General features: G+C 39.5%; 1 protein-coding gene across 8 annotated transcripts in view; it reads right to left on the bottom strand.

Annotated features, from left to right (window-relative positions):
• The window catches only part of CEP83 (centrosomal protein 83), a 35,834-nt gene that overhangs the window by 2,182 nt on the left and 7,061 nt on the right, over window positions 1-26,591 (bottom strand). For 2 of the 8 annotated variants that reach the window (XM_043545956.1, XM_037885079.1), the window contains exons 2-15: window positions 26,247-26,515; window positions 25,498-25,648; window positions 22,239-22,331; window positions 21,903-22,034; window positions 18,361-18,612; window positions 15,594-15,725; window positions 12,388-12,502; window positions 9,874-10,018; window positions 9,449-9,598; window positions 8,677-8,752; window positions 6,682-6,839; window positions 5,777-5,906; window positions 2,374-2,477; window positions 187-364 (exon numbers count right to left, since the gene is read on the bottom strand). In XM_043545956.1, coding sequence (XP_043401891.1) covers window positions 187-364; window positions 2,374-2,477; window positions 5,777-5,906; window positions 6,682-6,839; window positions 8,677-8,752; window positions 9,449-9,598; window positions 9,874-10,018; window positions 12,388-12,502; window positions 15,594-15,725; window positions 18,361-18,612; window positions 21,903-22,034; window positions 22,239-22,331; window positions 25,498-25,648; window positions 26,247-26,398 — 1,968 coding nt within the window. In that variant the 5' untranslated portion in view covers window positions 26,399-26,515. Of the gene's footprint in view, window positions 1-186; window positions 365-2,373; window positions 2,480-5,776; window positions 5,907-6,681; window positions 6,840-8,676; window positions 8,753-9,448; window positions 9,599-9,873; window positions 10,019-12,387; window positions 12,503-15,593; window positions 15,726-18,360; window positions 18,613-21,902; window positions 22,035-22,238; window positions 22,332-24,271; window positions 25,470-25,497; window positions 25,649-26,246; window positions 26,516-26,591 lie in introns of those variants that run through there. The other 6 variants (XR_006290718.1, XR_005223281.1, XM_037885084.1 and 3 more) reach the window with 6 other exon arrangements.

The raw sequence follows: 26,591 nt of genomic DNA, 5'->3' as shown, positions 1-26,591 counted from the left end.
TGACAGCATTCATTACTCCTCCCTTTATGCTTTTAAACAGTATGTCTGGTGACTAGCTTAAATCGCCTAAACTATTAATGCAGAAACTTTAACCACTGTTTATGTCCCAGGTTAGCAACGAACTCCATCCTTTGCTAAGGTATATGAAATAATAAATGTGGATCTGAGTAATATTTAATACATCACCTGCAGATGGGGAAAAGATATTTCAGGCCCAGGAACTAAGGTAGACGACATCCCACTGACTGGATTGAGTGATGGTATGTTAGGAACCAGAATTAAACTCCGGAATTCATTGTGTCTGCGCTGTAAATCCTTTAGTCTTTTCTGAAGGCGAGTGTATTCTTCGTAGGGAACGTTCTGTCTATGAAATAAGATTTTTGTATTGCTCAAAATGCTTAGAGTACCAGATCACAGAAACATGTCTCTCTCTCCAACATGTTGCTAGACACACTCCCAATAAAGTGCTGCTTCAGGATGGATGCGTATAGCCCATATAGAACAAGCAGAAGCACTTTATTTGTGTTTAAACGTTTGGGAAATGCCTTTTACACCTCAAATGATATAAACTACAGTTTCACAGACTAGAATTTACTCAACGGCAGGGAAATAAATTCAGATTTTAATGTAATGTTCACAGTAGTGAGAAGCACTATAGTTAAGACTGCTTTTTAAAATATTTAAATCAAAGATGAGTCAGACCCTCCATATGCTCTAAAGGCATTAGAAGAACCAGGAACTGTTGTATCTTTCCATGCAGATTTTAGTCTGGTTCTCTTATATCCTTCTGGGTTATTTTTCCTTTTCTTTACGTCCGCTTACCTGCATGTCTGGGGTACTGCTAGTCTCACACACTGTCCCCTTGCTATCTGTTTTAACCTTCCCTCAGCACTGTTCTTCCCAGTCTAACAACCCTCCTCCTTAAGAGACTCCTGGTGCAGTCATGCTATCTTTTTCTCCTCTTTCCCCAAATGTCCAAAATATGATTGCGATGGAACCTTCTGATGCAAGCCTGCTGCCTTCTGCTCACTGTCTGACTAGCAAAAGAAAAATGAACATCACTGTGCGTACACCCTAATTATCTGTTAACTGACCAGTGCATTGAACTACAGGATGAAAGTCAGCCTCTCCCGTCGGTTTATTTATAAATGTCACTGAGCAGGACAAGAAACAGATAATTTGCCTTCGTGGCCCACTGGCTTGATAGAATCATCCTTTTGTTCCACTCAGGCAGTTGCTCCCTATAATCTACACCTCAAGAACGTACATAGCTAATGTTGTATCTCCTCTCTGTGAAGCGTCCTACAGGGCGTAGCTGCAGTTCAGTGAAATTTACAAGGAAAGCAGAGCTTAATTTGCGCTGGGGCTCAACCGCAGCACTTCTTTTCATGTTGAGGTGCAGTCCCAGCACCTCTTCTGTCAGTGGTGCACGAGATCATGCTGTGCGGGGGACGCCCTCCTTATTGCTTGAGCCCCGGCACCCTTTTTTACAAATTCAGCACTGAAGGAAAGGGAGGTTGGAGATCAGTGTTTTATTTCCAACCTTGGTTGGATGGATGTGTCAGGCAGGTGATACACCAAGGGTTTGTTTAAGTGAAAGCCAGATCAGCAGTGTGTCCTTGCAGGAAGGATCTACAACAAACCTTTATTTTAATTCATTACACTTTAAAAACATAACTTGGATGTCTACAAACCAAATTGAGGCAACTATATTTCCTGTTGGTCACCACAGTTGCAATTTACTTTGCCCTTAAAGTCACCTTAGAAAACTTATTTCTAGCCTTTTGAACAGTCCACTTGCCATTTTCGGCTGACCTTAAGCTTCTTCACTTTCATGTGCAGTAATTCCATTCAAAAGGAAAATATCTCACATTTAAACCACTGTACTTTAAATATATTTGGAATACTGGAAAATGTAATTAATTGTCCTGCAGTATTAATTCAACTTTTCATTGATATTCTAACAATCTACTACAGCCAAGTTTTAAACTGTTAAAGCCACAACAAGGAAATAACTTATTTGAATTGGGGGTGTTTAACAAGAGGATTTTGTATGTTAATTCTGAAGAGCATGGTGGCCTCATGGTACAAAAATAGCTCTAACAGCCCTGATTCTGCAACAGCACACTGGCTTCAGTGGGTCTCCATGCAGGAGCAGAGGTCTGCCCACAAGGATGCAGTTGGACTGGGCCCCAGTGACTATGCTGTAAATTGCACACATCTCAAATATTTTGTAATGGTAAATCAAATAATTTAGGAGATAGTTATTCATTTACAGAATTATTACATCAATCAATCTAGAAACGAAATACCTCAAAACAACTGGTTTATAATTCTAAGGACCAATTCAAAGAAAATCTAATATTTTATTACCTATTTAACACCTGGTTTTCTGTTTCTAGTTCTTCTCTCTTTGCTTCCAAGAGTTCTATTTTCTCCTGCAGCCTCTTTTGTTTATTGTCATTGAGAGCCTTTCTCTGTCAAACACACACATTTTGAACACTTAGAAGTTGTGTCACCTGTTTTGATCATTTTGATCAAGTTACATCTACTTTGCACTTGCATTTCAGTTACAAGATTCCATAATTTTTAGCATTTCCTTATGAAGAGACGTAATTTTGTTGAAAATGGTGGAAAGAAAACATAAGCATACATTTGCTTTCCATCCTCTCTTTGATTTAGAAAAGTAATGTACCAAAAAAGAGGCTTGGAATCCCCACATGCCCCGTGCTGAAGGAAACATGCTGAAAAGGAAGGTAAAGCAGCAACACACAAAGTATCCAGTTGTATGGGCAGGTTAGAGACAATTCTAAACCACCTGTTGGGAAATTGAAACGGCTACTAAGTCTTGTTAGACAATGACAAATTGATAGGCAAATTAGATAAGCTCATCATGTACTGACTGTTTATAAATATAAACAATACCTTAGAAACTGCAGATTTTATTTCCTCCCTGACCTCACTTGCTGATGGTGACATCAATGTTAAACTACTAACATCCATTTTCTGTTTTATAAAGTAGAGGCAGGCATCCTGTATATGTATTTATGGTGCATAAAATTACTACCTAATCCTGGGCTTTATTAAGGTCTCAAACGTATGGACTTGGAAAAATTAATAACCAGTTTCTCCTTTTGTGCTAGCTGTTCCATAACATGCAATTTTAGGGGGAAACAAAAATATAAAATTAAATATTTCCATTAACAGTATTACCAACCCGTGGGTGTGTAACAGATAGTTGCTTGGGTAGGAATAATGTACCATATAGATGTTACTAAAAAAGGAAATGTCATCCTATTGGTATCTAACACAGCATCCTATTGGTTAATTCTTGGTCCATCTCCAAGCTCACCAATAACAAAAACGTATTTAATTGAACAACATGGTTGGCTCCTATAAAGCATATTACAACTACTGTAATCTCAAATACATGAATTTATGCGTATAATTACAAAATAATAAAATGGGTGAACTTGAGTGCCTCGTATTAAATAAGGATATTGATATAATAGGCATCACAGAAACTTGGTGGAATGAGGATAATCAATGGGATATAGTAATACCAGGGTACAAAATATATCGGAAGGACAGAACAGGTCGTGCTGGTGGGGGAGTGGCATTGTATATGAAAGAAAGCATAGAATCAAATGAAGTAAAAATCATAAATGAATCAAACTGTACCATAGAATCTCTATGGATAGAAATTCCATGCTCTAATAATAAGAATATAGCGGCAGGGATATACTACTGAACACCTGACCAGGAGCATGATAGGACTGTGAAATGCTCAGAGAGATTAGAGAGGCTATTAAAATAAGAAACTCAATAATAATAATAATAATGGGGGATTTCAATTATCCCCATATTGACTGGGTACATGTCACCTCAGGACAGGATGCAGAGATAAAGTTTCTTAACACCTTAAATGACTGCTTCTTGGAGCAGCTGGTCCTGGAACCCACCAGAGGAGAGGTGATTCTTGATTTAGTCCTAAGTGGAGCACAAGATCTGGACCAAGAGGTGAATATAGCTGGACCGCTTCGTAATAGTGACCATAATATAATTAAATTTAATATCCCTGTGGCAGGAAAAACACCACAGAGGTGGTTTTGGAACAAATTGATAAATTAAACAGCAATAAGTCACCAGGATCAGATGGCATTCACCCAAGAGTTCTGAAGGCAATTACAGGCCTGTAAGCCTGACTTCAGTACCTGGCAAACTGATTGAAACTATAATAAAGAACAATGTTATCAGACATATAGATGTACGTAATTTGTTGAGGAAGACTCATCATGGTTTTAGTAAAGGGAAATCATGCCTCACCAATCTACTAGAATTCTTTGAGGGGGTCAACAAGCATGTGGACCAAGGGGATCCAGTGGATATAGTGTACTTAGATTTTCACAAATCCTTTGATAAGGTCCCTCACCAAAGGCTCTTATGCAAAGTAAGTTGCCATGGAATAAGAGGGAAGGCGTTCTCATGGATTGGTAACTGGTTAAAAGATAGGAAACAAAGGGTAGGTATAAATGGTCAGTTTTCAGAATAGAGAGAGGTAAAATAGTGGTGTCCCCCAGGGGTCTGTTCTGGGACCAATCCTATTCAACATATTCATAAATGATCTGGAAAAAAGGGGTAAACAGTGAGGTGATAAAATTTGCAGATGATACAAAATTACTAAAGATAGTTAAGACCCAGGCAGACTGCGAAGAGATACAAAAGAATCTCTCAAACCTGGGTGACTGGGCAATAAAATGACAGATGAAATTCTATGTTGATAAATGCAAAGTAATGCACATTGGAAAGTATAATCCCAACTATACATATAAAATGATGGGGTCTAAATTAGATGTTACCACTTAAGAAAGAGCTCTTGGAGTCATTGGGGATAGTTCTCTGAAAATATCCACTCAATGTGCAGTGGCAGTCAAAAAAGTGAACAGAATGCTTGGACTAATTAAGAAAGGGATAGATATTTTCTGTCCTATTATCATGTTGCCTCTATATAAATCCATGGTATGCCCACATCTTGAATACTGTGTGCAGATGTGGTCGGCCCATCTCAAAAAAGATATATTGGAATTGGAAAAGGTTCAGAAAAGGGCAACAAAAATGATTAGGGGTATGGAATGGCTTCCATATGAGAGATTAATAAGACCTGGACTTTTCAGCTTGGAAAAGAGACTGCTAAGAGAAGATATGATTGAGGTCTATAAAATCATGACTGGTGTAGAGAAAGTAGATAAGGAAATGTTGTTTACTACTTCTCATAACACAAAAACTTGGGGTCACCAAATGAAATTAATAGGCAGCAGGTTTAAAACAAATAAAAGGAAGTATTTCTTCACACAACACACAGTCAACCTGTAGAACTCCTTGCCAGAGGATGTTGTGAAGGCCAAGGCCATAACGGGGTTCAAAAAAGAACTAGATAAATTCATGGAGGATAGGTCCATCAATGGCTATTAGCCAGGATGGGCAGGAATGATGTCCCTAGACTCCGTTTGCTAGAACCTGGGAATGAGTGACAGGGGATCGATCACTTGATGATTGCCTGCTCTGTTCATTCTCTCTGGGGCACCTGGCACTGGCCACTGTTGGAAGACAGGATACTGGGCTAGATGGACCTTTGGTCTGACCTAATAGGGCCATTCTTATGTACATAGATGCTGACATTAAAATGTCAATATAAAAAAATAATTCTGCACGCCCAAATTGAAAGCTGTGCTTTCTCCCTCTTCATAAGCACTGAAGTAAATAAGAGTCAACATGCCTTTTTTTGAGCAACAGCAGCCCGGTGTAATTTCTCTTTCACGTGGTCATACTTCTCTTCTCTTTCTGTGATGCGGTGAATAAATTTATGCTTTTCTTCCAACCACTCTACACATCTGTCTTCTAACATCCTAGGAGAACAACATTAAAGAGTGGTGGTGTAGTAAACAAAACGCTGGATTCTTTTTAATAAATATCAGCATCTAGAATCCCTGACATACACACTTTATTTCACCCACTCTTTTCTTCTTGAACCATATGTTTCTAGTATCTAACTTTAAAAAGTTCAGCAAATTTGGACTTTTGAATTTATAATTTCATTATTGACTTAATTCAAATAAAATGGCTAATTTTGTAAACTGATTCCAATAAAACAGATGGCTGTACAGGCTTTTTCTTTGGATTAGCCTTTTGATAGTCCATAAATTATGTGCCTTTACCTGTGGGAACCACATTAGAGTGTAGTGGAGAGTGACCAGAGCAGTGCCAAACCCCTTTCAAATATTGAAACAAGACATTTTTGCCTTTATCCACTGCAAATATTGCTACAACAGAAGCCATAGGGGAAATCCTGGTCCCACTGAAGTCAGTGGGACCAGAATTTAATCCCATACATATTTCTTATTTTAAGAAGGGTCAATTGTAACTGGTAAGTGAAAAGAAAATGGACGCACATCCATATTGTTAAAGTTATCACAAGACAGAAATCCATTTTTACACCAGGAAGTTGAAATTAAAAGCACACTAAGAAATCTTATTTTTCTCAAGATACAGTCAAGATCTGGACAAAGAGGGGCTTCATTATATTATCGGTGAGTCATGGCAATGGTGAGAAATACTATTAAAGAATTACATGCAAGCATGGAGAAAAAAAATGAATTAAACAGACAAAAAAGCAAATCATACTTCTCTGCTTCTAGCTGAGCTTTTTCTGCTTGACTTCTTGCATTTCGACATTCTTGTTTTAATCTCTCCACCATTTCCTTCAGCTTTTGATTATAATCGAGCAAGTCATTTTCACACTGAGAAAGTGAGGCCACTTGGAGTTCCAAATCATGAATTTGCTACCAAAGAAATATATAAGTTTTTATTTAAGGGAAAAATATGAACAAGTGACAAGTAGTTTGGGATAATGGGAGGGAGAAGGAGGTAGTTGCCATGATGTCTGGCCATTTGTCCCATTTTGTCTTCGTAATATGGATGTCTTTTTTGTCCGCTCTCTGGAACTTTTACAATACATTTTCTGTGGATAAGGCAGGAGGTTTCTTCTGAGGTTACAAGGAGGGAGAGATAGCATAAGGCAAAAGTCATTACTCTTTAGTACCCCTTGCTAGCGCTCTTGCAGAAATTACAGAGCCCAGCAGTGAGACATTGACACTCATAAAATATTGAAGCATCACAGAGAAATTTAACAGAAGTCAGTCAGCCAATTATCCAAAATACAAAGGGCCCAACCTTACATGACTGTGAAGGGGAGTACGATCTCTGCACTCCCCTGCATAGCCTCCCTGCATGTCAGCTGCAAGTGCAAAAGAACATATGAACAGTTTTCTTTAATGTGAACACACATCTTGCCACACATTTAACTCAAAAAATCACTACATGGATTTTCCTCAAATTCTAAAAAACAAACAAAAAGCAGATTCATCTCCTGACTGTAAACAAGTATAAGAAATTTCAGAATTTTTTTCTGGGGGAAAGTTACATGTGCCTGAAGACAAGAGCACATAATATGTGCACCTCTTCACCATAACTACAAAGCTGTTATGAAATTTTAGAAGAGCAGAGTAAGTTGCAGGAGTTTTGGAGTATTAGACAACACTTACATTTGGTAGCTAATTGGAGCTCAGGTAAGTGCCAGAATTCTAAATTTAACTCTGTTTCATAGTGGCAACAGTGAAAAATATTATGTATTGTCTTTTAGAAGATCCCTGGGTAACCGAACTTGAGCTTTATTTCCCCTCCATGCTTATCTGGAAGAGAGCATTTGCCAACAGGGCACAGCACTCACTCACTCATGAAGTTAATGGGTGGGATTTTCAGGAGTGTTAAGTGTTGGTCTGACTCTGCTCCCATTGAAGTAAATAAGAATTTTACCAGCTTTCACCAGGAACAGTTTGGCCAACACTTGAACATTTTTGATAATCCCACCCAAACGGTCTTTGGTATGAGATGTGGGCTTTTTTAAGACACTTACTAATGTCTTCACTCTTAACTGCTCTTTTTCACTGTAGACATCTACCTATTTTCCCTATCAGCGGAAACTGTGATTGGTAAATTCACTCTGGCTAAATAAGTAGCCAACTTTTTCAAAGACATAGCTCCATAACTGCATTCTAGGGAAGCATGAGATATGTACTGCAGTCTCCCTTTCTTTAAGGATCTGTTAGGTTCATTAGTTACACAGGAGACAACATGGCCTATCAGGAGTTAGGAGACTTAAGATTGTATTTTCAACTCTGTTACCAATTCATGGTGCAATTTTGGCAAGCCACTTCACCTGAGTTTATTCACGTATAAAATGTCTGTAAAGCACTTGAAGAACCTTGGGTGAAAGGTGCAATGTAAATACAAAGTATTATCGAGAAACAGTTTATAAGTGTATGGAACCTGGCTCTCCAGTTAACAGCATTTATTAGGCCAAAGGACCAGCAACATTCTGAGTTCTGAAATCCTTAGAATACATAAAGAGTAAAAAGTACCTGAAGCAAAAGACTGTGATAAATCCATTTATAAGGGCTCAGAAAATACCGGCCCTCTATACAATTTTGCCATTTGAGTTTTAAAGAGCATTGAAAAAAAAAAGTTTCACTATGAACATAAGACTTCTTTGATTTAAATGAATAAAGGGATGAAGACCATTCACAGTAAAATATCACAGTATGATACAAAAACTCTTACCTGTTTAAGATCAGCATTTTCACTTTTCTCTTTTTCTAACTCCTCAGACTGAATAATTTGCTGTTGAAGTTTTAACCTAAAATTTAACATAGGTATCATTATTTTTGTCTAATTAAAACGTAACTATTCTAAAACATAACTATTCAGCTTGTTAGCAGTTAAACAGATCAGTCTGTTTAACCCTTTGAAAGGCTGATGACTCTGAACAATACACTCTTGCGTCAATTATAAAATAAGAAGTCATGTTTCTACTGTATGATTAGACTGCACTAATGTCATGGATTCCAATGATTTGCCTGATTTTATATATCCTTGATTTGACACTGGGGTTTATACATGTGGATATGTGGATGTGATAAACAGTTGTAGAACTCCACTGAGAACTTTGACAACTGCTAAGTTAAAACTTGTACAGAACTGGAGGCTTACGGAGTAGGAGCAATCAAATTAGGCCTCTTGATTTGCCACATGTTCATAAAACCTCAATTCTGGGGAAAGAGAGTGGTTTCTGCTGCTGTGGGCCTGAACCAGCAGCCACCAAGAGATCAGTTTTTAACATTTAACTAATTAAAAATGACTTTAAACAGCATTTATTGGGAGGGGGAAAAGATACTCTGCTTAAAATTCTGTAACCCATGACTCCTCTATGTTTTGTTTTTTAAACTATACATTCTTTATTTGCCTTTTTATATGAAGCTACTATTTTTTTATTTTAAAACACTTTGTATATTTTTAAACCAGGTTTTTTTTTAAAAAAAAACACATACATTACCTAACATTCTGAAGCTCCCTTCTGTTAGACTCTTCTGCCAGGTGCATAACACGCAATTTCTCTTCATACTCATCCTTTTCAGATTGCCTCCAAGCATCTTGTTCCACTTTCATTTTCTCTAACTCACCTAATCTGTTTTCAAGTTCTAACCTGAAACAATGCTCAATATTTACACAAAAACTATTACAAGGACAAAGTGACAGCCAAAATGTTCAGTTGAATATAACATTAAATAAGTTAAGTCATGCTGTCCTAGGGTGACCAGACAGCAAGTGCAAAAAATCGGGATGGGGTGGGGGGTAACGGGCGCCCATGTATGACAAAGTTCCAAATATCAGGACTGTCCCTATAAAATCGTGACATCTGGTCACCCTATTCTGCCTCCTAACCGTTTTTAAAACAGAGCAGTAAACAAGTGAACATACTTTTCTTCCTGTAATGCTGCAAGTTTTTGAAAGCCTTCTTCTCTGGCAGCTTGTACTTTACGAATGAGCTCACGATCCTTTTCTATTAGTAGCACTTTGTGGCGTTCAACTGCTGCCTTGAGAATTTCATTGTCTGAATGCAATCCTGTTTTATACAATATACACATCAGCATGATGAAATATTTAAAGTATTAAAAACATTTTACAAACATTGATAAAATGGAACTGTGAATCCACTGTTCACTCATACATAATATTCAACCACTTTAAAGAGATAAAATGTGCAAGACTTTTACTACTGTTAAATAAAAATACTTTAAAATAGAAAACACATTATTTAGAGACCAATTCTTATGTAATCATGATTAAACATTTTTCTAAAAATACTAAAATAAGCAGCACAGACTTGGATTAAGAACTGAGTCTGCAATTTAGATTTAGCAAACAGCCATATTAGCTAAACAGATGCCCCTGGATAAAACATTCCATTGTGAATATGGAAGGATTAAATGAACAAATGCATTATATGCTTCGAGAGTACAAGCTGAAGTTGATGGGAAACTAATAATAAATCACTAATGGAACTTTAATGATCTAGTTAGAGCATATCCCCTGTTTTAATTCACTAAAACAAGATGGAGTGGAATTGGGAAGAATACGGACTATATTGAAAACCTAAAACTCTAATGTACCAGAGACCAGTAATAATGGAAAACAGATTTGTGGAAACATCAACAGTAGTGGAAAAGTTACTGCCCCATGTGATTCTGAATAATTAAATACTATGGCTGTAAGAAGAAGAGTGAAATGAGAAAACTAATGTGATATTCAGGGCCCATGTACTCAATGGCAAGATGGACCTGACCCTTGATTTGTTAGGGCATTTATAGGCAATCCAGGAAGAAACTGAAAATTTTGCAACAGTTTCAGGTAAGTTTAAAAGTGAAGGGGTTTGTGGAATGAAATATCAAAATAAATAATGAAGTACGTATATTATTTATTTTAATATTAAATTAATTTTTTCTTTTGTTCTGACATTTTCAGTGGACTACACATTTTTGTATTGACAGCAAACAACTATATTTCTAGAACTTTTGGGGGGAAGCTAGAGGTTTTGACAGCTTCTTTTTTTCATCCAGGAAAATGAGGGATATATTTTGGGATTTTTGGATAAAGTGAATGTTCCGCTAAAATGATCAGCTGTGAAACAGCTAACTGTGTTGATATTTAAATTGCCCCCAGGAAACTTTGGCATTCACACCCTATAGTCATATTGGAAATCCAGGAGGTTGCACTCCCACAGAAGGGGTTAAAAGCAGCCCTGCAGAGGGCTGCGACTGGGAAATGGAGTGAGAACAGCTGGGGGAAGCTGTGGGGAAGCAGCCACAGCTGTGTCCAGCTCAGTTAGGGCCCAGCTGGTCCTTATAAGAGGGCTGTAGGCCAGAAGCTGAGGAGTCCCACTCTAGCCCTGGAATGGGAAGGGCTAGCTGCCTGGGAATAGGGTGTCTGAGCAGCACAGAGCAGCGCTGGGGAAGGGCAAAGGGAGCTGGGGAGCTCCAGCCTGATAAACCCCCAGGCCGTAGGCCTTGGTGAAGGCCTACAGAGGCACTGGGGCTGCAGAGGGGCAGCCTGACGATAGACAAAGGCAGCAGGTCCTACCCCCTTGCCAATGATGAGTGGCCATTACACTGCAGTCTGCCCCAGTGAATGGGGGCTAGTTGATGACTGGCAGTAGCCACTGAGGTACGGTGGGTCTAGAGGGTTAGGGGTCCTGCTGGGGCAGAACCCCAGGGAAAAAGGCACCGGGGTCTGAGAGAGACCTGGGGCCAGTGGCAGGTGAGACACCGGTGTGCGGGGGTGCTCCAGTGCTGGTGAAGAGCAAATTCCCTGGACAGCCAGCAGGAGGCACTGCACTGGTGAGTCTCGCCCTGCTACACACCCCTATAAGCTGTTATTTCAGACTGTCAATCTATTCAGACAGACAACAAATGCACTAATTACATTCCAACCGTTTTTGGAAGATTTTCTTCAAAACCATGAAGGCTAGAAACAATCATTTTTCTTCAAATGAAAGCCTAGATCCTTGGCCTAACTCTGTGGCAAATTCCATTGCTGTAGACTCATGGAATACAGGAGGTCCCGTTGGTAATCTTCTGTAGACATTAAAACCTTAGTTCAAGCACTAATTATAACAGAGAAAAAGAAACTGACTATACAATTTGGCAATAGTCAATAAAATTAACAAGGCAAGTTATCTAAATATGTGAATTAGCACAGATTATGCTAAAATGTTTCCTGGGTTCATTAATTTACATAAACTGGGAGTCATTCATACACAGCTTCTACACCTGGTGGATTAGGGGATACGGCAATGTTCTTAGACAGCAAATTCATTTTCAGATTGACTATCTTCACTAGAATAGATAATGTGTTTCTTCTGCAGTTAATTTTTATTGTAGTGTGGTAGGAGCTGCAGGTTATAACAGAAACCATTAGAAACTAATTGCACATTACCATCCATTTCACTTTGAATCTTGTTTCTCTCTCTTTCTACCTCACTCTTGGCTCTTGCTGCCTCCAGTCTGACATTAGTTACTTCTAATTTGTGTGAATGCTTAAGTTCATCTACCTGTTAATTAGAAAATAAAACCAAATCACTAATATTATACCCTAGCAATTATTTTGTTCCAAGCTTTTCATATGGCATCTTCCTTACAAGAAATTACTTTAAACAATGGCAATCCATGCTTATTCGAGAAGATACACTTTATTAAATAAATTCTTTTCATCCACTGTTTTTCATACAGCCACTTCAGAGTTACCAAGCATCCAGGTTAAGGATGCTATATATCCCATATCCACATAGCAACAATAAGGCTATTAATACATTGTGACTCCCCAAATTATACTCCATTGCCACTTTCTTTCCATAAATCCTTCAAATTGAAGACACTGGAAATTCCTGGATAAATTACTGTACAAGTAACTTAATACGAGTTACTGTACATGCTTAATATACATGTATAATATACTTCTGCACTATACGTCTCCATAGGAAAGATGTACTCAGAGCAGACACTCAACCATTTACCAAAGTGTCATACTAGAGTTGTAGTAAATCATGTTGAACCAGCCACCTATAAGCACCAGATTGGAAAGCTTACTTTTTAGAAAAGGCTTGTGCTCTTTATTTACTGTGATTTTGCACACCCAATGAGACAGATTGTATCTCTAAACAAAATGTGGTATCTTGATATTTTCAAGCGTACACCTCCTACAAGCAGATGTCCCAAAATTGTGCAGCTTGTGCTTAGAAGGCTGCTCACTTGAAGTGCCTCATTAAGACTTTGATCCAGTATTATGGACCTTGATGCTTTCTCCATGTTATGTCAATCTGCCAGCACTCTAGCTTTCATGTTTTTCCCTCCTGGCTTAAACCTCCTCAACTTCTAGCCAAAATGAAGCTACAGAGATTCTAACAACATGAAGTGATACAAAAAGACAGGAAAAATAATAATTCCACTGAAGACTTCCTTATTCAGTTCAGTCTGACAGCAATTTACAGCATCTAGAAATCATAGATTGCTACACAACTTTTTTAAAAATCCAATTGTTCATAGTTTTAAAATAATTTGAAACCAGATGCATCTTTTCTGAAACTGTAATGCATACAAACTGCCCCATAAAAACAGTGGTTTTAAATAGGACATCAAATCACTAAAGGCAATTACTGCCTACATGAAACTTTCTATAGTTTAGGCTCTTACTGCACAGTAATTACATGGTCAGTGAGAATTAAATATCTAGAGGAAAGCACTTACAATGAAAATCCATTTGCAGTGACAAATGTAATTACAACCTGCTGGCACTTACAAGTTGTAAAAGGTTAAGAATGACACAGTAGCTTATTAAGTAACTACATTGTGGATTTGGATGCTTAAATATGAAGTTAACATAAGGAGCTTTCTGAGGCACAAACCTGAGGAAGATACATAAATCACTTGTGCACTTAAAGGACCTGTGTTCTGAAATAAGCTTGTCTGGATACACAGTGGGAGGGGAGCGCAGCGCTGGAGGGACCTACTGCACACATTCTTGGAGTAGACCTGCTTAGGTGGAAGTTTCTACCCTCCAGTAACACTACTATTTAGTCAAATTCCTCAGCACTCCTGCGGTTTTATAGAAAACAGCAATTAACACAACCTCAAGGCTCCATACCCCTTGTACAGCTTCTGATGGGGAGCAAACAAGACACAAAAGGGACGGAAGAGCCAGGCTGGTGTTTTAGCTCATTTTTTTCCTTTTTTAAAGTTATCTGGCGTTCACTTTCCGGGACAGGGGCTTTCTTCTTATTTGTTCATACAATGCCTAGCTTGATGGAGCCCTGATGCCCAGGTGCTAATATAATATAAATAATTAGATAAATAAGAACTAGGTGTGTCACGTTACATGATTACGCATGTGGGTTGTTTGGTGTTTTGTCCTCTTCCTACAGAAGGTTAGAATCTTAGTGCATGGGGAAAATGTAGTTCAGGGCTGAGATTGTCTTTTTGCCTGATTTATTTTGCAAGTACTGGGTGTGCTTAAGCTCATCTTGAACCAGTTCTTGGATTGTTAAATTTGGACTGTGATTTGTTCCATCTTTCACATTTCTTGTGTTAGGTGTCTTTTTGAGCCATATTATGGTGCTAATAGCTGTTAAATGTAATATTTTGAATGGATGTGTCTATTATTTTGGGGGGTATGTTCCAAAAGGCAGTAGATTAGTGTTTCAGTTTGTTTGTTGATTTAAAAAAACAAAACTATGTTGAAGGTATTCTGCATAGTATTGTATATGTGAGACCAGAAGTTGTGGATCTGTGGGCAGCCTCAGAAATGGTGTGGGCAATCTAACCACAATCTCTCCAGTAGAGACTGAAGGTATTAAGGTTTACTTTGGTTTATTATTTTCATTGGAATTCTCTCCAAGATGTACTGGGAAGAAGCATTGAGGATTGTTAAAATAATGTCTGTCCAAGCATTCTCTTCTCTGGGACTAGAATTCTGAGTATATTTTCTGATATACAAATGAGAAGTAAAGCTAACATTAAGTCAAATAATGTTTCTGGAAAATTAAGTTCTGTTTTGACTGTTAGAAGGAAGTCACCAGATGGGCACTTTTTAGAGCAGTTCCACAAGGAAAGGAAAATACAAAACACAGAGTTCTTTACTTCAGTCTAGTCTAATGAACGATTCATTAGACAAGTAACATTGTTTTTGTTCTTAGCTAGAATTATTTTAATAACCAGAAACCAAATCTTGATGATCCAATTTTTTTTAGTTTCAAGCTCTAGCACTTTTGTTTAGATTTGTCACTATAGTCTGATGATTTTTATTAAAGTAAGAAATCACAACCCTTATTTGATAGCACCAGACATATTTTATTAAGGGTTGGAAAAACCTAGTATGGTACTAAATATGGCTCTTCAAGCACCACATCATTTAAAAAAAAAAAAAAAAAAAAAAAATCCAGAGAATGAGAAGGATAAAATCTCCTTATCTATCTTGCCATCTATAATTAAAGAACATTTATTACAGGTACCATAGACTCAAAGGGCAGAAAATAGTTTTACATTAAAAACCAAGTGAAATATGGTTTTAAAAAGTCAGATGAAACCACCTTTTTCTTCAGGTTGAAACCAGATGTGAAAATATATTGCTGATACCACAAAAGCACTTACTTTAGTGGCCAAGGCACTGATTTCTCGTTCGGCTTTGTGCAGTTTGCTGGTTAAGAGAGTATTCTGCTCATTACTCATCTGTAGTTCTTTTTCAATGCGATCAATTTGGAGCTTAGCTGACTGCTTTTCTGCCTTGAATAAAAAAAGTATTTATAAGCTCTTTGGAGCAGCAACTATCTCTTGATATGCATTGTACACTGTATAAAACAATAGGGTCCCAATCTTGATTAGGGCTTTTTGGACACTACTGGCTTACATATTTATATTAAGGCTGCACATCTGTCACAGAAACCATGGATTCAGTGACTTCTGCAGGGGCCGATGATGGCTCAGGGCCAGCAGCAGCAGTTTGGGTGTGTGGGAGGGGGCTCACAGTTGGAGCACGGTTGGAGGTGGGGTGGGGGGGGCGCTCTCCGGCTCCCACCGATATGTCCCTGCAGCTCCTAGGCCACATGTGCTCCCCAGCCCCTGACTCACAATTCCCTTGATGAGCACCAGCTTCACCCAGAACCACACTGCGCAGGCACAACCTTACTGCGTTGTTTCCAGGATTGGAACCTCGCCCCTAAACGGCAGCCCCCACCACGCAGCAGCAAGACCAGTCCCCTCCCGGTCTCCTACAGCCCCACCCTCGAGAGCCTAGAAACCGCAGGGGCCGCACCCATCCCAGCTAGGGTGCCTCCTCCCGTGGCAGTGGTGTCACTGCTGGCTGGCAGGGCCCCTAGGAGTCCCAGGCACCACCCCTATAGAGCACCTCCCACCCGATGAGCACCCCATTCCCCCACCTCTGTAACATCCTTTATAGAACCCTCCCATGCTACACCCCATAGAGTCCCTCTCCCCCACCGGGCATTCATGGCCCGCCATACAATTTCCATACCCAGATGCAGCCCTCAGGCCAAAAAGTTTGCCCATCCCTGTCCTAGGCAGAAGGCCCAGGGGGCTCCGCGTGCTGCCCTTGCCCGCAGGTGCCACCCCCGCAGCTCCCACTGGCTGCGGTTCCCAGCTAATGGGAGCTGCAGAGTTGACGCTTGTGGCGGAAGCAGCACGTGGTGCCCCCTGGCGGCCCCTCCCTGTAGGAGTTGCAGCGACATGCTGATCGGAGCCAGGTAGGTAGCCTGCCAAACCTCCCCCGCGCCCCAGCACCAGTGGGGGTCCCAGGCCACGAGCTGCTGCCCCGCCCCCCTTCCCAGCACCACCACGGGTCCCGGGCCACCCCCACACCCAGCATCTGCAGCACCACCAGACCACCCCCCAGAGCGCCCGCAGCCCAAGTTTTAGTTAAGGGTATATAGTAAAAGTCATGGACAGGTCACGAGCCATGAATTTTTGTTTATTACCCATGACCTGTCCATGACTTTTACTAAAAATACCAGTGATTAAAACATAGCCTTAATTTATATTTAGTAGAGGTTTGCAGTACACTATGTTCTGTCTCTAATTTACTCAGAGTAACACTTGTAACTACATTCCCCCACAAACTCATGCACCCCCCACATCCCCAAAGCCTTCTGGAGGCAAAAGGAATGGAGGCTTGGTTAGAGAGGTCAGGTATTTACACCCTTATCCAGTAAACTGTTAGGCTGTAAGGATGTGTGTGCCTGCAAGCAGGCACTGACATTCAATGACTTCAATCAATTTATTTTTCTCCAATACGATTTTAAAAATTACTAAATTAAGATTAGAGTAGTTCTAAGCATTATGAAGTGCATTTTGATAGGTCTTTAAGATGCCTTGCCCGTTTAAAAAAAAAAAAAAAAAAAATCTAACAGCAGTGTTTGTCAAGTTGTGGTCTTCAGACCACTTGATGGTAATACACAGCAATATGGCAGGCATATAGTGCTGGCTCTTCCTTGTTTCTAACTGCTTTTACAGAAATACAGCTCACAGCAGTGTAGGGTGACCAGATAGCAAGTGTGAAAAATTGGGACAAAGGGTGGGGGGTCATAGGTGCTTATATAAGAAAGCCCCAAAAATCAGGACTGTCCCTATAAAATTGGGACGGCTGAACAAACTATTGCAGTGAAGAGCTTAGGCACCTGTAAAAGTAAGATGGAAAGGAAGCCAGTCTAACTATGGGCTGCAGCTACACAGTAGGAAGAAAAGCCACTACAGACTGGAGCTGCCAACAGACAAAAAAACAGGAACCATTAATGGGACTGAAGCCCTCAAGCCAGTGAGGAATGTTCAGTGGAGAAGTGAAACCTGAAAAGCATGTACAGAAGAGAAGTAGGATAGATGGGACCTTACAGTAGGGAAGTATGTGCAAGGGGACAAGAAAAGGAAGCTAGGAAGTTGCGGCAACATGTGAAGGAGACATGAGTATCACGTGGTAGGTAAGCAAGAAGGGAAACACATGAACACAAGTGAATGGGGCTGATTAAATGAAGAACAAAAGTAGATCATATAATTAACATTTTTTAAAAGGACAAAACTTTTATTGTATTAAAGACAATCAAAACACACACTATCCCAATATTAAATTCCAGTTAAGCAACTGAAATTCACACATGCATCTTAAGTGACTGCAAATAGAACTGTGGGTGAGAATGGACATGGTCTGTAAGAATTTTTCAGTTAAGATGTAGCCCATGCTATGACAGAATTTGAGAAGTGATGACTTAAAAATAAAATCAGAAGTACAGAGTAAGTTCGGAAAATGCAAAGTTTTTAATTTTTTAACATGTACATGGAACCAGAGTCAACTGGTCCAAAAACTTACAAATTTATTTGCTGTGTTCCCCTGGGAGACAGTTAAACTTCTTACCTCCAGAGATCTCATTGTAGTCTGCATCTCCGCCAACTGCCGTACCTGTATTCTTTGGACATTATCTGCCTGCACGCCACTATTTTCTCTCTCTGCTCTTAGTTCTGCTACCTCAGCTTCTAAACCTTTTAATTTTTGATGTAGTTGAGCCTTTTCTCTTAGGAGTACCTCCACTCGCTTATTGTCTCTTGTGGGATCAACACTAAGCAGCTGATTATGCAGTTCTTCTTTATCTCTATCCAGTCTTGCTATCTAATAGTTATACAGAAAAATATACAACCGTTACATTATTTAGCTGTCAGTCACCAAAATAATACGCAAGTTGATGATTAAGAAAAAATCAGCAATTTGCATTAAACAGGGAAATCTATCTGCATTTAAATGTTAATTTATTTTCTTCGAGTAATAAGATCCACAGAACCACAACAATCTGACTTCAGCCTGCTGACTATGCAGGGGACAAAAGTAGGCTTGTTGGCGTCTGCAATTAAAAACCCAGGGCTGGCCTGAGCCAGCTGACTTGGGCTTGCAGGGCTCAGGCTAAGGGGCTGTTTAACTGCAGTGTAGGTGTTCAGGATCAGACTGGAGCGAGGGCTATAGGACCCTGTGAGGTGGAAGGAGCCCAGAGCTCAGGCTGTAGCCCAAACGTCTACAACGCAATTAAACAGCCCCTTAACCTGAGCCCCAGGAGCCCTGCAGGATCTCACTGCAATGTAGACATGCCCTCAGTCAACAGCAGGAAGGACTGTCCCTCCCTCAAGAGCCTGCCAGTTGAGACAACTTCCCCGAGGGCATGTCTACAACAGAAAGGTAAGTCGACTTGAACCACTGCAACAATTACTACAGTGGTTCATGTCACACCAACCTCCTTCTGTCAGTGGTGTGCGTCCTCACCTGACGCACTTAAGAGGGGCAGAGTGTGGGGGGCAGGGGGAACAGGCTGAAAGCCTTGCTGCCCCCCGGTCTCTCTGTTTTCTGCTCCCTGCCGCCAGGGGGCAGCCAGGCTCTGTGTGAGGTGGGTGCAGCCTGGCTCGGAGCAGGAAGCCCAGGCAGCAGGAGCCCCGGACACGCCCCGCAGCTTTCTTGTCAATTTCACAGCTCCAGCATGGATCCGTGAAATTTACAAGAATGACAGCCAACAGCAGAAGTAAGTAACACAGAGTCTATATGGACACTGTCACCCTAACTACACTGACATAAGCCTTACACCTCTTGTGGAGGTGGAGTTATGATGTCGATGTACTAGGGCACATACATCGGAGGGAGCAAGGCTGTAGCATGTACACTGACATAATTAGATCGACGTAAGCTGCCTTATGTCGACCTAACTCTGTAGTGTAGACCAAGCCTCAGTTTCTGATTTTGGAAAGTTGGGTGAAGTTATCCTGCTTTAGCTATATGATGGAAAACAAAAGAAAGCAAAGCAGTCTCTGCAACAGGATAGTATGGGAATAATTTCACCTATAATTCTAACAGTCATGGAGGTTTAAAACTAGAGAGTTTCAAAAGCTAACCAGCAATTCTTGAATCTTAAAGAGCTGATAAAACAGAAGACCTGAATTATTTTGAGTCTCAAGACTTGATTGTGCATACCATAGCTGATTTACATATTGACGTCTCAGAATAAATATCAGTTTTGGCTAAATTTTCAGGTAAGCACCTAAATATAATATGCTAGAGATACATGCTGGAGTGCAACTGGTAATTATATACTTGTGCATATATTTGCAATTTAGACTCTTTCTTGAAAACTTGGCCCCAAACAAAACAGATCATTGAATAGTTTACCCAAGAGCTAAATCATAGGTGAGGACAAATTTTGAAACATTTAGAGGGTCAATAGTAGAGAGATCATGAAAAATTTTCAGAAATGGCAGACAAAGGAATATTGAGAAATTTGAAAATGGACAAGTTTTCCTGGTCACCTCAGTATTTTCTGCTGCCCTTTTCTTGGGTTAGTAATCAGATATTACTGGACTTTAGCATAATATAATCAGACTTTAGCAAAGCTTTTGATACGGTTTCCCACAGTATTCTTGCCGGCAAGTTAAAGTTGTATGGGCTGGATGAATGGACAAAAGCTGGATAGAAAGCTGGTTAAATCGTTGGGCTCAACGGTAGTGATCAATGGCTCCATGTCTAGTTGGCAGCCAGTATCAAGCGGAGTGCCCCAAGGGTTGGTCCTGGGGCCGGGTTTGTTCAATATCTTCATTAATGATCTGGAGGATGGCGTGGACTGCACCCCTCAGCAAGTTTGCAGATGACACTAAACTGGGAGGAGAGGTAGATTCGCTGGAGGATAGGGATAGGATACAGAGGGCCCTAGACAAATTGGAGGATTGGGCCAAAAGAAATCTGATCAGGTTGAACAAGGACAAGTGCAGAGTCCTGCACTTAGGACGGAAGAATCCCATGCACCGCTACAGACTAGGGACCGAATGGCTAGGCAGCAGTTCTGCAGAAAAGGACCTAGGGGTTGTAGTGGACGAGAAGCTGGATATGAGTGAACAGTGTGCCGCTGTTGCCAAGAAGGCCAATGGCATTTTGGGATGTATAAGTAGGGGCATTGCCAGCAGATTGAGGGACGTGATCATTCCCCTCTATTTGACATTGGTGAGGCTTCACCTGGAGTAGTGTGTCCAGTTTTGGGTCCCACACTACAAGAAGGATGTGGAAAAATTGGAAAACATCCAGCGGAGGGCAACAAAAATGATTAGGGGACTGGAACACAAGAGTTGTGAGGAGAGGCTGAGGGAACTGGGATTGTTTAGTCTGCGGAAGAGAAGAACAGGGGGGATTTGATAGCTGCTTTCAACTACCTGAAAGGGGGTTCCGAAAAGGATGGATCTAGACTGTTCTCAGTGGTAGCAGATGACAGAACTAGGACTAATGGTCTCAAGTTGCAGTGGGGGAGGTTTAGGTTGGCTATTAGGAAAAACTTTTTCACTAGGAGGGTGGTGAAACACTGGAATGCGTTACCTAAGGAGGTGGTAGAATCTCCTTCCTTTGAGGTTTTTAAGGTCAGGCTTGACAAAGCCCTGGCTGGGATGATTTAGTTGGGGATTGGTCCCGCTTTGAGCAGAGGGTTGGACTAGATGACCTCCTGAGGTCCCTTCCAACCCTGATATTCTAGGATTCTATATAGAATCTAAATTCTATATTTATTTACTTTTATTTAGGCTATTTGAGCTACTAATTTAGGACTGGAGATAATGTATTGATCCATCTAAATCTCTCAAAGCTAATAAAGGTTTGCAAGCATTGTTATTGGCTGTCATTTAAAGACAAGCCTATTTGCAATAGGACAACTGATATTTCTACAGGATATCTTGAACAAATTGATGTAAATTGTTATGGACCAGACCATGACAAAAATTTGAGCTGACAGTACTCTGATAACCCACATATTACAAGAGTACGAAAAAGACAAAATTATAATAGTTAAAGTTACACTAAAATGACAAAACCCTTATTAAAATTTTATAAATACCTAAAATATTTCACTTTTATAGTTTAACTTATATTACATATTCTATACCTACCTCAGAGTCATACTTTATTTTTTTCTCTTCTAAAATACGTGCATGTTCTTCCTTCTGGTGTTCAAATTCTGATTTGAGGAAGGTATGTTCATAACGAAGTTTGTTATATTCTGTTCTGTATTTTTCTACCTCCTAAATTAGGAAGTAGAACAAAGATTCGCTCAAGCACAAAAGTAGATAAACATATCAAAGTAAATACTTAATACTTTTATTTCACGAGTTATCCATTGAATTTCCCCATCATCTTTTCATAAGTCATTTTAATGCCAAGCAAAATACCAAACAAACCCTCCCTCAATCTAGACAAAGTGAAGTTAAATACGTCTTACTACTTACTTCATCTAGTTTCCGAAAGCGTTCTCTCATAGGGGTTTCCAATTCATGTTGTATTTGTGCTTTTAGCAACTCCAGCTTTTGAGGAGTTAGTACCTGACATGTACAGAAAACAAATGTACTGTAGAATAACCAAACAGTCATATTAAGTAATTTATATTGGAAAACAAATGTTGGGCAATGAAACATTTCATATACAATTTTTAAAAAGTTCTTATGAACATATGCCATTTATAAAATTTATTTTTAATTTTTTCCTGCTTTCATAAAAAGCGAATCAATCTATAATTGATGTGCTTTCTGAGGAAAAAATTTAACATTGCAAAGGTTAACAATATTAAATATATATGAAATAAATCCAGCCACTACATCATCTTTGAAGTTCTTCAGATAAGGTACATTCACTACCTTTTTTTTTTTTTGTCTTCTTCCTTAATTGCTGTAATTCAAGTCTAATGCTCAAACAGTGAAGGACTTGTTTTCCTCCCACTCTCATTCTGCTTTTTCAGTGATTTGCTCCCTTTTGTTACTAGATTAAAAAATTATGAACGGATTGAGGAAAACAATGTAGATACCATCGATAAGCACAGACGAGGGCAGAAAAGAAAAAGCCCTCAGAAAAGTGCAGTGGGCATGGTCTTACTGCAATCTCATTTTCTTGATGAAGAGTGTAAGATTTCTGGTTACAGTTCTTACACTAGGGCCCAAAAAGAGTTTTGTTTGTTTTTAAAGCATACAGATCATCCTGCTCTGAGATACAGTATTTCTTAAATTGCAACAATTTTTTTAACCTCTGTTGGGTGTCTAGCTTTTGCATATATCAAATCAGATTGGCAACAGGTTGCATCCTTCACTGAATTTCGACTGGATTTCAGTGGTAACTGCAAAACCAGGGATATGTGGCATTACTACTTAAAACAAACAGAATTTTGGAAAAAGAGGTGGGAAGAGTGTTTAGAACATCTCCATTTTGATTTTAGTAGAATGTCTCAACAGATAAAGGCCAATTCACTAAGAGATTTGTTTTGTTTTTAAACTAAATAGCCTGCCTTTAAGAACTCTCTACCTTGACATGAAAAAAAAAAAGTGACTCATACAAACAAAAGAACAAATGCCCCTTGAATTCTTATAGAAAAGCAGAACATAATGGCTTAAATCCAACATGGCAAGATGCTGGATGGCCAAGGAGCTCCCTGCACCTACTCTCCTGGGCTTGTCTACACCACGCAGCTTTTAGCGAGAAGGCTGTGTTGACACAGCCTTGTCTCTAAAAGTCAGCGCGTGTAAATGCTCTTTGTTGGCACTTTTGCCGACAAAATACTTCCAGCCCCGCGAGCACAGTTAGCTTTGTCAGCAGGAGAGCGCTCGTGCCGACAAAGCTGCATTCACACTGCCACTTGTGTCGGCAAAACTTTTGTCTTTCATGAGTACTTAAAGCCCCCCCCCCGCACGCGAAAGACAAAAGTTTTGTCTACAACTTTGCAGTGTAGACATACCCTCAATTGCCTCCCATAAGAGCAAAGCCTCTGACAAATTCCACTTTTCTTCTGCCATTCTTGGCCCCAGAAGCACTTCAGACACTGAAGACCAGCTCTGGAAGCAGCATTGAGAGAATTCTCTCCTTCATTCAGAGTATACTGAATTATGGGTAGACAGAAGATCTTTAGAATTTTCTATCAGACAGTATTGCCTTTCCCTGACCAAATTCTGTTAAATTCCTAGGAATTTGTTTTTATGGGGTTTTTTGTTTCCCCATTGCATGCATCCTATGAAGTGAGCTGTAGCTCACAAAAGCTTATGCTCAAATAAATTTGTTAATCTCTAAGGTGCCACAAGTACTCCTTTTCTTTTTGTGGATACAGACTAACACGGCTGCTACTCTGAACCCTAGAAAGCTCTTGTGATTCACGTGTCATGTTGGATCACACAAACCCTCAGAGCCTGACAAGCAGATTGCGGTTGTAAAAGAAACTATGGAAGAACTCATTTGAGTAGATCGGACACGAACAGGATCACTACAAACCCCTCCCACTTACATTTTGGCGCTGGTATCAGCCTTCCTGAAGTGAAGAACCTGAGGCAAAGGTTGACTTGCAGAAGAGGGATCAATGCATGAGATGAGGGTTTGCTCAGAAAGAATGCTAGAAAGTTATTTCACTGGCAGCTGAATAGCTAACATGAACCCCTGCAGCTGACTGCCAAAATACCTTCAGATCAACACTGGTCACAAAATGGACTAGTCATTGGAAAGTCAACTCTACTCTTTCCAAGCTGTGGGGAAATGATAGTTACTGTAAATAGATTCCTGAAAATTTCATTGACCTCCAAAGTAGAAAAGACTGATAGTCAACATGTGATTTGCACAATTTAAATTTTAGCTAACCCCACTGTACCAGGTACAATGTATGTGCTGAAGCAAGGTTGGAATAGTTAAAAGAAAAATGATGAATAGTGGCATCTTAAGCTTCTTCCCAGAACCTGTTCAGCCCTTGAGTGCCACAGGTGAAAAAGCTTTCTTTATGAGGCACCGATCTGACTAAAGAGGTTAGTAATAGGGAAAATATGTTCTCAGTCAACAAACTGCACAAGTGGGATCTTTGGCTGAAAACAAGCACTGCTGATGTAAGTTCATAAAAATACAGATGGCAGAGGAAGAAAAGCGGCTGAAGGAAAATGGAAGCTTAATTTTCTCCCTTCAGTACATCTTCATTTACAGGGTGAAAGACTCTTTTCTTTCTGTGTCACCATGTCACAGAGCAAGAGGGCCTAATGCATTGCGTAAGCTGACTGAAATCCCAGTGGGGATAGCAGAATCCCAGCTGCAGTGTTGACACAGGGAAGAGAGATGCTTCTCCTTAATTTTCTTCATCCTTCTTCATAACCAGTCTAACTAATTTTTGATCCCTGAAGGAGAGAACTTGACATTAGTAATACTAGAACATAGTAAAGAAGGAGTGTGCCATCAATGGCACCTTTTCAAGAGACTACTATTCATGGAATGCATGATAACAGAGTTTAGAAGATCTAAATGGTACCAGAAGTTTTAACTGTCATTTCATTTGTGCTCCTGCAGTCAAATTACAAGAGGAGTGCAACTCAGTCAAGATTTGTGATTTGAGGACATGGCTGTAACAGATCCAATTTAACAAATAGAAAGAAAAACTACAGCTAAAACACACAATACATTGATAAAGACATATTAGAGAAATGTTTCTACAGAAGGACTGAAATTCCTATTAAGTTCTGGGAACCATTTTCTCACCTGCATCTTCAGTTCCTCTAGTTCCCTAGTTTTATCTAATAATTCCCCTCGGAGCTCAGCAAGAAGAAATTGAAATTTGTCATGGATGGTTTGCTTTTCAACTAACAACCGTTTGAGCTCATTTTGTGATTTTGTATACTCATCCTGTAACCTGCAAAATATAAAGTATTTTTATTTTATACTAAGAATGCCCATTTATCCTCTAAAAACAGATCTTTCTTATGCGGAAAATTCTGAAGTCACAGTAATAACAGAAGTACAGAAGAAAAAGACATAAAATCTGACAAAATATCTACTAGGTATCATTTCCACCCTCCCCCCAAAATACATTTGACATGGTTACTATGCTAAATTCTTGAAATTACTGCATATTTACAGATACACTGAATATTTCAGAACCCTCACCTCGCATATGTTGAGACCTTTAAATTGTTGTTGTGTTAATAACAAAGTATTATTTTAGAAAACTGTCAAACTTGGCCTGAAGCATAAATTTGAGTAGTAATGTACATTTCTATTGGACACTGAGTATTTTAACAATCAAAGCCCTTCCTCAATGAAGCAATTTACAGAACTCATGACTGAATCCAGTAAACACTTGTACTGCTACTCCTACAAATTAAAGTCAGACAGGTAACTAGCTTAAAAAAAACAACCAAAAAAACCCCTTCCTTCCAATATTTAATTTTACCTAATTTATTCTAACAGCTCAAACAAAATGAGGAAAACAGACATTTAAAGTACTGTACCTTGTATGCTCTGCCTTTAGAGTTTGATAATTTGTTTTATGATTTTCACACCGCATTCTTTCATCGATTAAAAGTTTTTGTATTTCTGCTTGTGAACCAGCAAGATCAGTATTTCCACTTATTGGAGGAAGTATACTGGTGAAAGTATCCATCCTGGCTAATATTATTGAGTGGACAACCAGGTAAAAATGAATTCAGTCCAAATCTACCACCTTCAGAAGGATTCCCTCCACCTTTTCTTTTGATGGCATCCCAGGAGGCCAAATTACCTGTAACAAACACAAGTGCAACTAATTAGTAATACTCATTCATGGTTCAAAAGGCTTCACACACTACTTTTATGCT

This window comes from Chelonia mydas, chromosome 1 (genome assembly GCF_015237465.2).
Source record: "Chelonia mydas isolate rCheMyd1 chromosome 1, rCheMyd1.pri.v2, whole genome shotgun sequence".
Classification (NCBI taxonomy): Eukaryota; Metazoa; Chordata; order Testudines; family Cheloniidae; genus Chelonia; species Chelonia mydas.
The sequence above is the reverse complement of the archived record's forward strand: the minus strand, read 5'-3'. Positions and strand labels throughout refer to the sequence as shown.